An 11796-nucleotide genomic window follows, 5' to 3' on the forward strand; every position below is an offset into this window, starting at 1 on the left:
TGAAACATTGAACAAAAACCAACACAACTGTCCAGAGGTAGTTTGTGAACAGAGGAAAAGATGGAACCAGAACCATGGGGGTTGGGAAGGAGGGGGAGGCAGCGTGGGCAGGGCAGGCTCCTTGTTGATAGTGCCCCCTCATAGGAAGGTCAACAGCTGAGAGTGGAAGCAGAGGATGGGCAAGTAGCCCCTGGCGTGCCTTGGGTGGCTGCCACAGGGAACCTGGGCAGTAGATGACCTATCTCCACCCCTGCACTATATACTCAGAACCCAGGGGGAGAACAAGGTGGTAGGGCCTGTGATAGAGGACAGGGGCTCCAACTCCTGCCCCCTTTCCCATACCCCAGAGGGGCTGTCCAACCTAGTGCAGGGCTCAGGTGGGGGAAGAGAGTGGGGAGTTCCACCTGATAAGTTTGGCTGGGGGCTCCCTGGGGGCTCAGCACCCCTTCCCCATTGGCTACACCTACTAGTGCAGGTCCAGCAGGGGGGCATGTCAGAATGAGATGGGGTTTGGACCCCTTAAGGCCAGGGGAGCCCTCCTAGGCCCCTCTATGGGAAGCCAGAAGGAACAGTGGAGCAGAGAAGGGGCCCTCAAACCAAGAGCCCAGATAGCAATGTCCCCACCAAGGGGGTAAGGACTAGCAGGCGCAGGGTGCGGCTAAGTGGGAAGTTAGCCTTGTCCAGGAGGGCAAGTGTGTGCGCGTGGGGGCGGGGTAGGAAGGGTTGCTGGGGACTGAGGCTAGAGGAAAACTGCTTCCCATGGGACCACAGGGGCCCTGCAGCGGCTGGTGTGCTGTGTAGTGTGCGGTGGGGAGGGCGCGGGGGTGGCGGGCCAGAGGTGTCAGTGGGCCTGGGGGAAGGGGAGGGCGGTGGGAGCGGAGTGAAGCTGTCCAGTCCCAGAAGAAAGCTGCTGCTCCTTGGGGAGGGAGCAGGCGGCACGGGCGGTCACTGCTCCTCTTCAGAGGACTCCTGCGAGATGCCCTCCTCTTCCTCCTTCTCCTGCAGAGGTGGGCAGAGCAGCTCTGGGTCTGGCCCCCTCCTCTATCCCAGAGGCCGTCCCCACCCCTCCTTGCACTCCCAGGCTCTCCAGAAGGGGGATGAGTCAGGGCTGAGTGTGTGGGTGACTCAGCAACCTCCAGCCCTGGGTTTCATTCATAAAAATGAAGAATTTAAAAGGGGGAAAAAAACACACACACACATGCTGCTCACACACAGCCAAAGCCAGGCCCCTAGGCCCAGGGGAGGGCAGGGCTCTGCAGAGGAAGTGACTGGCTCTCTCCAGGAGGGAGAGGAATCAGGAAGGGGCAGCAGAGGGCAAGCCCTGGGGTGGGCGCAGAGAAACAAGATGGCCTTGGCCCACAGGGCAGGCTCTGAACTGTGGAGCTGGGCCCGAGTCCTGAGTGGCCAAAGGCTGACCCCAGCCCAGGGTGGGGAGGAAGGGGAAACGCACACTGCCTGGGCTCACTCACTGGGCGGGAATGCTGGGACACCACAGGGCCCGCAGCCCCTGTGCCAGGCACAGACTCCAAAACAACTTGTTTCCTGTTACTCACTCCTGGGGCCTGGCCAGAGTGCCCCCTAAGCCTCCCCCACCCCATGGCCCAGCTCTAGCAATGAGTGCCTTGGGAGTGGAGGGGGCAGGTGAAGGGTAGGAAAGGGCAAGGAGCAGAGGAGACTGTGCACTCCTCAGGACAGCCGGCCACCAGCTACCTGGGAGCCCAGAAATGAATGGCGCCTCCCGATGGGGGAGGTGGGGTCACAGTATAAGTCCCAACCAGCCTGGAACTAGCAGGGCTGAGCTGAGCTGCTTTGCCATTTTTGCTCTTTCTAAGAAGATCCTAGTTGCCCTACCCCCCCACACACAGCTTCCCTTGAGCATCAACTAGATAACTCCCAAAGTCCATGCTAGGAACAGAGGGGCTGCAGAATGTGTGGGCGACCACTCCTCATGGGCACAGTCCTATGAAAACCCTGGCAAACCCCTTCCCTTCTCTGGACCCATGTGGACATGTGTCATGTCCTAGCATTCCTGTTGCTGCAGGTCAGGGACAAGAGTCTGTGCACAGAACTAGACACTGAATTCTTAACCCCCACCCCAAAATGAGCCACAGAAGCAAGAACACCTACCAGTTTCTTAGGTCTGCCCCTGGGTTTCCTCCCTGGAGCTGTGGTGGTTTTCTGGAGGGTCAGAGAAAATATCCCGTAAGTAAAAAAATGCTAGGAAGCCCCCACTCAGTGCCCAGTGCCCATTAGTGAGGAGAGGAAAGGCAGGTACAGAACTACCCACTGTGCTCAGGGCAACCCAGGACTCACCCCAAAGGCCCACCCAAGTCCAGCTGCTGATGACTGGCCAGCCACACTTGCCCCCCACCCAACATACACACACGCCCCCTGCCCCCTCCTCCACCTGTGACTCAGAGGATATGAGTCGTGTCTCAGAAAAAATAAAACACAAAACAACCCTTCTGAAAGGCTCATGCCACTGGGAATCTGGCCTTCCCTGCTTGTCCCCACCTCTCTGGGCTCCAGGGACCCCAAGGGTGAAGGAGACATTCTCGGCCTGGGGCTGGGAGAAGCCTTTTACTCTCCCCATATCGCCACCTTTCTCCAGACTGGAAAGCTGCCCAAACTTCCGACTTGATTTCCCCACCATCAGTGATGGGGCCAAGGCCACAGAAGAGACCTCAGTCATGACCCTGCTTCCCATCTTAGCAAAGACCCACCACCCACCATGTACCAGGATGGGGTGGGGTGAAGAATCAGGACAAGCAGTCTCTCCCCAGCCTCCCTACAGATGTGCCCATGAAAAACCAGAGGGGCCTCTCTCCAGTGGCCCAGGTGGGGCCATTTCCCCTCAAGCCTCACCCGGGTCTTGGCAGCGCCCTTGTTTTTGCTCCCCTTTGGTCGGCCCCGAGGTCTCTTGGGTGTTGGCACTTCACTGGGTTCCTTCTGCAGAGATAGAAGGAGGCAGTCAGGGTCATAGCCACCACCTGTCTGTCCAAGCCCCTTCAGAAGACAGCCCTGTGCCCCACCCAGCAGCGTTAAGTCAGCAAGAAAATTCCTGACCCAGTCAAACAGAACCAAGGCAGGAGGCTGGCAGGAGGCTAGCAGGAGGCCAGCCCTTCAGGATTCAGGGCCGCAATGTGACCATTTTTCAAAGCCCTCCACCCCCCCCCACCACCACTTTCTTCCCTGGAGGTTTCTGGGACAATGAAATGACAAGAAGCCAGAAGACCTCTGGGAAAGATGTCATGGGCAGGAAGAAACTCTTAGATGGTCCTGCCCCTGATCTTGGGCAAAACACTTAATGTTGGAGCCTCAGCCTCCACCCTATACCCAAATCAATGAGGCAAATATTTGGCACTGGCCTTGATCATTATCACCTTTCTCCCATGAGACATGCTGAAAACTGGGGGGACTCCTAGAAAAGAGAAATTATGCCTAGACTCCAGAGATCCCTACCACTGTTGCTGAATTTTAAAAGCCCAAGACAAAATAAAAAGCTTCTGCATAACACATAGAAGGGAGCTGGGGATGTGGCTCAAGCGGTAGCACGCTCGCCTGGCATGCATGCGGCCCGGGGTTCGATCCTCAGCACCACATACAAAACAAAGATGTTGTGTCCGCCGAAAACTAAAAAATAAAGATTGAAATTCTCTCTATCTATCTATCTCTCTCCCCTCTCTATCTAAAAAAACAAACAAACAACAAAAAAAAAAACAAAAACACATAGAAGGACACTCTTGGGCTGGGGATGTGGCTCAAGCGGTAGCGCGCTTGCCTGGCATGCGTGTGGCCCAGGTTTGATCCTTAGCACCACATACCAACAAAGATGTTGTGTCCGCCAAAGACTAAAAATAAATATTAAAATTCTCTTTCTCTCTCTTTCAAAAAAAAAAAAAAAAGGAAGGACACTCTTAGGGGCAGCTCCAGGGGCCCTTTATAAGCATGGCCCTGTAACCCCGACCTCTGCCAAAAGGTGGAATAAGAGAGGCAAAGGGGGCTGGGCTAAGAGGATGAGTCCAGCACCCCGTCCTGAAGGTGCTGAATTCCACCACACAACCAAGACTCTCTCTCTTTGGGTACCAGGGATTGAACTCAGGGGCACTCTGCCACTGAGCCACATCCCCAGCCCTATTTTGTATTTTACTTAGAGATAGGGTCTCACTGAGTTGCTCAGTACCTCCTTGTTGCTAACTCAGGCTGGCTTTGAACTCTCGATCCTCCTGAGCCACTGGGACTATAGGCGTGCCACTGCACCCAGCAGACTCTTTCTTAATTCATAGACTCTTGAGACTCCCTGGCTACAGCTGGGAAGACCTGCAGGTGTAACAACCTGCCTCGTGCTGAAGGGACAAGGCCAACTTCAATTCTTCTGATCCTCAGGAAGAGGAAGTAACTAGGCTTCAACAACCATCCCTTGCTTGGGAGACAGCTTCCTTCCTGTGACAAGATCTCTGCCACATTAACAGGTGGCCACATTCCCTAGGGTGCCTAACACTGCCAGAGCAATCACCCCACCCCACTATGGGACATTATAGGGTTACTGCCACTAATTACCCAACACCTTCAACTTCTTGGGCCTCATTAATGTTTACAGAGCCAGGGACAAAGCCCACCTGAGGACTACTTAAAGTGTGGCCTGCGAATAGGTGCTGGCCCAGGAATTCATTATGGGCCTGAGATAGACAAAAATTGACAGTGTATAGAAACTTGTACAGCAAATTGACAGAGTAATCTTATATGCACTGAATCTTATGATTAAAACCCTGGGAGATAAATCACTGACCTCTGTGTAGACCACTGGGTTATTTCTGGCCTGGATTTCTGGCACTGGCTTTAAAACCCACCTTACCTTGAGTTCTTCAGGCCCCAGGACACTCTCCTAGGATGTCTGAAGGATCTGATTATACAGTTGTCATACAAGTTATGAGCACACATGGGTGTGGGGATGACACACAGACATGCAGGCATGATTCTGGACCCTTCCATGCCATGTCCACACTTACAGAGCCACCAAGCATCTCCCTAGCCCCAAAGGGTAAATCGAGGCAAAGTTTTGGACACCCACCTGGCTCCCTACCAGCGCTGTCCCGGGACTCACCGGAGGCTGCTTGCGCGGCCTGCCCCGGCCTCGCTTCTCAGTTCCATCCTTTTCCTGCTTGGAGGCCAAGGGCTGGCTGGACTTTGAGCTTGACTCACTCATCTTCCTTCTCTATGGAGCAGGTGAAGAGCAAGGCTGGGATGCTGGAGACAGAAAAAGTAAATCTTAAACAAAACATCACGCTTCAGCCATCTTCTACCTCTCACCACCCCCACCCTGGGGCACACTGCAGGAACTGCCTGCTTCCAGAGGACCCCAGGACTCCGACCCTACCCTAGACAGAAGGTGCTGCCCACCCCATACATGCTACCAAGGAGTGGAGGGGTGGAGCAGTGCCGTTGGTTCTAATCAGCTCCTTATCTCTTTTTAGAAGGGTTCTTTGTTGTCCTGCAGCCACAGAGGTGGTGCCATGAGGTGCTGCCAGCCCAGACCTGGTAAGGCAGCCCAAGGACAAAGGTGAGGGGAAAATGGGATCCCACAAACTGCCAAGGACCCCTCCCTCTCGTCAGCAGCTGCTGCTCTCTCTTGTGAAAACCATGCCTAGGCAGTTCTGAGGGGAGTCAAAAGTCAAGTGGAAAAAAAGAAACCGTGGTATCTGCAGCCATGAATGTCATCCCCCTGCCCCTGCACTGACACTGCCTATTTGGCAAGGTCCCAAGCCTGAGGACCAGATGCTAAGAGTGTGGGGATGTCCACCAGCCAGTTCTCTCTGCTCTCTCCCAGGGCAAACTCTAAAGGATTCAGAGATGGATACAACTGAGGGAGAGAGGATTGGCTGAATGTGCAGAGGGTGAGGGAAAGGAGCTGGCCCACCTGGAGACAGATGGGGCTCACTTACAGGAGGGGTGGGACTCCAGAATGGACCCTTCCTAGGAGACCTATGGCTCTACCAACCTGTTAGGGGTGGGCACAAATGGCCCCACTAATGAAAGTCTGCCCATCTGTAAGATGGGGACAAGGCAGCAACCGCCTCAACACCCTACCCCCCAGATCTTTCCAGACTGTTGAGGCTGAACCAGGCAGTATTTAAGGAGACTTGGATGAAAAGACATCTTCACTCATCACAGTGAGAACTAAACTATTTGAAGATGTTTCTTTCTTCTTTTCAGATTTTGAGGCAATTTCCAATTTTAACCCAATGACAAGAAAACATTTTTGGAAACTTGATTTTAGAAGGGCTCCGACCCCCATTCTCAAGCCCTTAGAGACCCTCCAGATGGCAGGACTTTGGTAATCGTTTTATTTTATAATATTTCAGACTTGGAGACCCTTTTAAACAGGGTGGTTGGTGATTTATCCTGCTCCATCATTAGTGGCTTGCTCTGCTCTGTAATTACAGGCAGTGATTAGGATCTCACATTACACCACAGGTCCCCCCTCAAACTAAACATCAAAATTAATCAGCTAAATGAGTGCTGACCTCACATGAGGTCTGCCTCAGGCCCTCTCAGAGGGGGTTCAGGTGGGGAACCAGTCTCTCTGGAAGCTCTCATGCTGTTGGTTTCTCCACCCACCTCTGACTACAAGGGACCCCTTAATTCACCCACTCCCGCCTTTCAGTTAGGTCCCCACTGAATGAAGGAGGCAGGCTCTGTCTAATGAGGCCAAGGAAGGCTTGTCTTTTCCACCTGTTTCTGAACATCAGGGAGGCCTGGCTTGGAGAAGCCACATTTCGGGCCCAATACCAATCCCTGTTTGTAATAAGCCCTTCTGAGCCTTAAACCTATCTCCTCCATACACCGTGCAGTGTGTGTGGCCCTTAAATGCTTTAGAATTCTGCAAAAATAATTCAGAAAAATTCTGGCAGCCCCATTATTTTCCAGGAAAAAAAAAAGTGGCCCAGAGAAGCCCGATAAGTGGCCCAAGGTCACACAGCAAGTTGGCGAGAAGGATGGAGTAGGTTCTCGGTGGCCCTTCCAGTCCGCCACTTTGCAAACGGCCTAGGAGCTAGTTAAAACTCGATCGCCCCCAGCTCCAGACCGACCCTGGGTGACTCTGCTAGTGTCTGCAGCCGGCCTACAACCGCCGGCCAGCCGGACTAGGAGCTAGGGCGCGCGGGGGGAGGGGCGCAGGCCGTTCCTGCAGGCGCGGGAAACCAGCGCACCCCGACCGCATGCACCGCCACGCGGGTGCACCCGGCCCCACTTCCTGCCAGAGGGGGCACCCAAGCCCGCCTTGGGGCAGGAAACCTGGCGCGCGCTAGAGGAAGAAAACCCCCTCCCTCCCTACCTTTCCCGAAAAATAAAACCCCAGAAAAAAAAAAAACAGAAACGGGGAGTCAAAGGGACTAGTTCCAACAGAGCCCAGCAAAGCAGAGAAACCAGTTTGTGGGGGCGGAGGGCCCTGGGGGCTGAAGAGGCGCGGGCCGGGCCAGAGGTGGGGTCGGGGTGAAGCCCCAAGCCCAGGCCCGCGATCCGGCCTCATCTGCGGAGCGGCCCGGGGGAGAAAGGCCGAAAGAGAGCAGAGCCGAATCTCGGGGCTCCCGCCCCTCCCCCTCACTTCGAGAACTTCCCCAGGCTGCGGGGGGCGCTCGACCCCCGGCTCGCCCACTGCGCCGCAGCCCGTGCCTCTCCCCGCCCCCCACCCGGCCAGGGCTCGGGCGGGAGCGGCGGCCGCGCGAGGTGCACCGGGCTCCGCTGGGTGCACAACTCGCGCCCGCTGCAGCCGCGCGCCCCCCTCCCCCACCGCGCGCCTTTCCCGGGTCCCCGCCCCCCGCAGGGCGCCCGAGGCGCTGGGGACCCGGTGCGGGCGTTCTCCCCGCGCCGCCGGGCCCCGCCGCCCGCCCCCGCGCCGCGCGGCCCTCCCCGCCGGCGGATCGCGCCGCCCGGGCCTGGGAATAAAGCCGGCGGCGCGCGCTGCAGCCCCGGGCGGCTCGCAGGAGGGGCGGCGTGCGGGCGGGGGCGCGGGCGCCCCCCTCGGCCGCCGCCGCCGCGGGCCCCGGGGACGACTCACCGCGAGCTCGGCTGCCGGCCTGCGGTGCGCGCTCCGGGCTGCCGGGAGCGACGGTGCTGGGCGCTGAGGACCGGCCTGGCTCCGCCGCCGCCGCCGCTGCTAGCAAATGCGGATCTGAAACCGGGAGAGAGGGCAGAGGCGCTCAGAGACCGCCGCCGCCGCGTGCTCGCCGCCAAGGCCCCCGCGGGGTATTTATATGTCACATCCAGGCGGGGGGACAAAAATATCCCCCCTCCCCCAGAGGATGGCGAGGGGCAGGAAGCTGGGCACGGCCCGTGCGCGGCCTCAATAAATAAATAATTTAATTAAATTATAGATATAAAAAAAAGAAGCCACCGGAGCGGCCGCGAACTCACGCCTTCTTGGAGCCGCGCCAGCGCCAGAAATAGCCCCGGCTCGGAGTCCCAATTAGAGGAGCGCAGCCCCGGCTCAGGGGAGCTTAAAAAAGAGCGACCCAGGGGCAGGGGGGACGGGCCCGCCCGCGCCAGCCGTGTCACTGGGGTGGGCGGGGCCATGCAAATGAGCCCGGGGATTTAAAAGGGCGGCCGCCCGCCAGCCGCCGCCGCGCACGGGTGGGTGATGTCCGTGGGCCGGACTGTGCGGGAGGCCTGGGCCGGCAGCCCGAGTCCACGGCCCACTCCCACAGTCCCGGGCGAGGAAATACGGGAGCGGGCGCCGAGGAGTCTCGAAGGAGCTTTTCTCGTGGGTGGGGGTTGACGGGCGCGTGCTTCCTGCCTGGAATGGGGTCCCGGGTCAGTCACATCTGGGGTCCTTCCGGGCGTGTGGGCCCGACCCCCGCAGGGCGCGTTGGGGTGGGCGGACCCTCCCCCCTGCGGGGGTCCACGCGGGTGGAGATACGCGCGCCAGTTGGAGAATTCCGCGGCCTACTCGCCGCCCCTTTCGCCCAGATCGACGGCTTGTAGATTTCCCTTGGGCGGACAGGTGTCAGCATGTGCGTTTCGGCGTCAACCCGCGTGTGGTTGGCGGGTGAAATACAAGTCTTGTGAAATTCCTACGTGAAACTTGGGAAATGCTAAGTGTTTAAATTTATTAACGGCCGCAAGTGAGCCGTAATCAAGGTGCAGCCTTCAAGCGAAACAAACGATTGGCCCTTGAGCAGGTAGCCCAGAGGGAGGAGTTACCCTTCTAGGTGACCTGGATGGGGTTCTGGAGACACGCGGTCCCACTTCGGACCCGGATCCCCTCCTCGGCGACTTCTTTAAAAAGTGAAGGGCGGGTCAGAGGCCGCCTGGAAGCGCTTTGAGGGCAGGGGCTGAGTTGACGCACACCATATCCGCCGGGCTTGGCCCGCTTGGCGCCTGGTTCAACAAAGACTTGTTGCACGGAGCGAGGAGGAAACCAAAGTGGGAAGATGGCGGGGAGGGCGGTGGGGGAAGAAGGCGCAGCCGGAGAGGCGCGCCCTGCAGGCCGGCCCGGGCCCTCCCGGTGCACCTCCCTGCGCCTGGTCCCCGAGGCGGCCTTCCACACCTCCTGTGATGCAGGGAATAGCAATGCGGCCCAGTGACACAGGGCTGTGACTCATGTTTTTCAGGACTCCCCTTCTTCCTCCCCGGTCAGCAGAGGCCCTGGTCCAGCCCCCTCCTCAGGGGCGAGCCGGTGGAGGGGGGACGCCAGGCAAACCCAGCGCCCGGCGTGGAGGCGGGGTGGGGAACTCGAGGGGCCGGGCCTCCAAGTTTCAGGAATGCCTCAGGAATGTTTCCGGTGGGGGTGGGGAGCGGGGCGGGCAGCCGGGCCCAGCCCCCACCGGGCCGGCGGGATGGCGCTCTGGGCTCGGGGCAGCACGTGCTCGGCCGGTGGGGGCGGGGCGCGGGCTCCCGGGCGGGAAGGCGCTGGAGGCCCAGAGTGGGTTCAAAGGGGAGGGCGCGGGCCTGGGGCGGCCGGCCTCCGCGCGCTGCTCCCGCCCCACGCCCAGGTGAAAGGCAGTTCCTGAGGAGACCTGGGGCCGGCCCTGGAGGGAGAGGAAGTCACCGAAGGGCGGCCTGCGAGGAGGGGAGAGGAGGGCGGTGGGGGAGGGGCGGCTGCCCCTTTGTCTGGAGCGCTGGGGGTGGGGCGGGGTGGAAGCGTGCTGCTCCTTCCATCTTTGTGCCCCGCGCGCCGAGCGCGCGCTTAGTAGGCCGCGAGCGGAGTTAGCTGGAGGGCTCTCAAGTTGCGAGCCGCGGCACCTTTGCAGGATTGAGTGGAAAAGCGAACCTTCCGCCCCTGCCACACCCTGTCCCAGGTCGCAGGTCCTAGGCAGCAACCCGGGCGCCCAGGTGCGGGCCCGAGCATGTGCCCCAGCGCCAGCCGCCCTTCGACAGAGCCCTCCCTGAGGCCGCGCAGGCTCCTAGGCCGGGGCTCTGGGGCTGGCGGCCGCCTGGGTTTCGTCAGCCCCTTTCTGCAGATGCTGCTGACCGCGGGGCAGCCTCCTATCCCGGCGGGACGTGTGGCCCTCCCCAGGAGGAGCTTGGGCAGGAGGAAGGGTCCTCCGACCCCAGTGGGCTGTGGGAAAGCTTGGCCAACTTCTGGGCCCGCTTCTAGCCAGCCGACGTGGTCCTGTTTTTCCCAGTCTTGTTTTCCCCTCGTCCTGATTTTGCTCACCGACTTGTTTTCTACCTTGCATTGTGTGTATTTTTGTAAGCCACCTCAAACCCTCTCTGGAAGGAGGCGCAGGTATAAATAAATTCGTAGGCAAATAAATATAGTAGCTTGTTCCTCTCCAGGATTACCCACACCCTTGAAATCCAAATAACTCTACCCACTGACCCCTACCTTCAGGCTTTCTGGATGCAAATGCCCCGGATTCACTTCCTTTCCTTACTTTCCTCTTGAACAGAAGGGTGAGTGGTGGGGGTAAAAAGATGAATGAGTCCCAGCGGATTTCCCGAATTTCCCGAGTAGAGGAATCAGGACCAGGAATACACCAAGAAAAAGCTGCATAACAACCCAGGAACTGCCATGAGGCTGAAAACATTGAGTGACTACTGTGTAACCAGGAGCTAGTCCCAACTCTTGGGGTACAGCCAATGAATAAAGCAAAGTCCTCTCTATTTTTGAAACTTGAAAAGTGGGGGAGGCAGATGCTTAAAGAAAGAGGGTTGGAGCTCCAAAAGGTAGAAAAAGATGGGCTTGAGCAGGCCTTCCTAGGATTTGGATGGCTGGGGTGGGAAGGGAGAGGGAGCTGTTCCAGGCCTGGGACATCAGCTGGTTGGCCAAGGCCTGAGGGGTCCCAGAGGAGTTGCCATCAGAACCATTCTTCTCCCAGGAAACATTTTCCAGTGATCGGAGTTGACTTACACATTACCCTCAAGGACAGCCTGGCGAACTAACAAGAATGTGTGGGGAATGGGGAGGGAGTTCAGGTCAGCTTTATTTCAGGACAGCTGAGGTAGCTCATTTTTTAGACTACATGGGAGGGCAGGTGCAGAGGTTCTGTTTAATAGTGTGGCTAGGTGGTAAGGTGTGTTGGTGTTCTAGGGGTCCAGGTCAACGGGAAGTAGATGGGAAGGGTGGGGGAGGGGAGAGTTAGGTATCCATCTAACCTGTTGTCCAAATCAGTAAAGTAAAAAGTAAAACTTTGGTGAAATCTATACAAGCAGAAAACACTCATAAGTGTTGAACTTGATGTAGTTTTACAAAGTGAACCCTTTTGTGTCACTAGCACCCAGATAAAGAAATAGGTCTGTGGCCCCTGCATGTTACCATTCTCACAGCCGTGTAAGTCCCCATGGGGATGGAGCCAG

The 11796-nt window shown here is 57.9% G+C and overlaps 1 protein-coding gene across 2 annotated transcripts; it reads right to left on the reverse strand.

Annotated features, from left to right (window-relative positions):
- Positions 1 to 859: 859 nt before the first annotated feature.
- Positions 860 to 8532, reverse strand: Hmga1 (high mobility group AT-hook 1). 2 transcript variants are annotated; one of them, XM_026383470.2, is made up of 6 exons: positions 8413 to 8532; positions 8057 to 8170; positions 5105 to 5247; positions 2866 to 2949; positions 2128 to 2178; positions 860 to 999 (listed from the first exon to the last, which is right to left on the reverse strand). In XM_026383470.2, exons 3-6 carry the CDS (start codon positions 5204 to 5206, stop codon positions 946 to 948), a joined length of 291 nt encoding a protein of 96 aa, XP_026239255.1. In that variant the 5' UTR covers positions 5207 to 5247; positions 8057 to 8170; positions 8413 to 8532; the 3' UTR covers positions 860 to 945. The 2 variants fall into 2 exon arrangements, with proteins under 2 accessions (XP_026239255.1, XP_026239254.1); XM_026383469.2 differs by having other exon boundaries at positions 5072 to 5247.
- Positions 8533 to 11796: the final 3264 nt, after the last annotated feature.

Source organism: Urocitellus parryii, chromosome 8 (genome assembly GCF_045843805.1).
Source record: "Urocitellus parryii isolate mUroPar1 chromosome 8, mUroPar1.hap1, whole genome shotgun sequence".
Classification (NCBI taxonomy): domain Eukaryota; kingdom Metazoa; phylum Chordata; class Mammalia; order Rodentia; family Sciuridae; genus Urocitellus; species Urocitellus parryii.

Excerpts from the sequence above, each read along its gene's own strand:
- Hmga1 (XM_026383469.2), bottom strand. The coding sequence starts at position 5,206 with ATGAGTGAGTCAAGCTCAAAGTCCAGCCAGCCCTTGGCCTCCAAGCAG. Across the intron at positions 2,179-2,865 it reads AGGGCGCTGCCAAGACCCGG|AAAACCACCACAGCTCCAGG; the intron begins GTGAGGCTTGAG and ends CTGACCCTCCAG. Across the intron at positions 1,000-2,127 it reads GGGGCAGACCTAAGAAACTG|GAGAAGGAGGAAGAGGAGGG; the intron begins GTAGGTGTTCTT and ends CCACCTCTGCAG.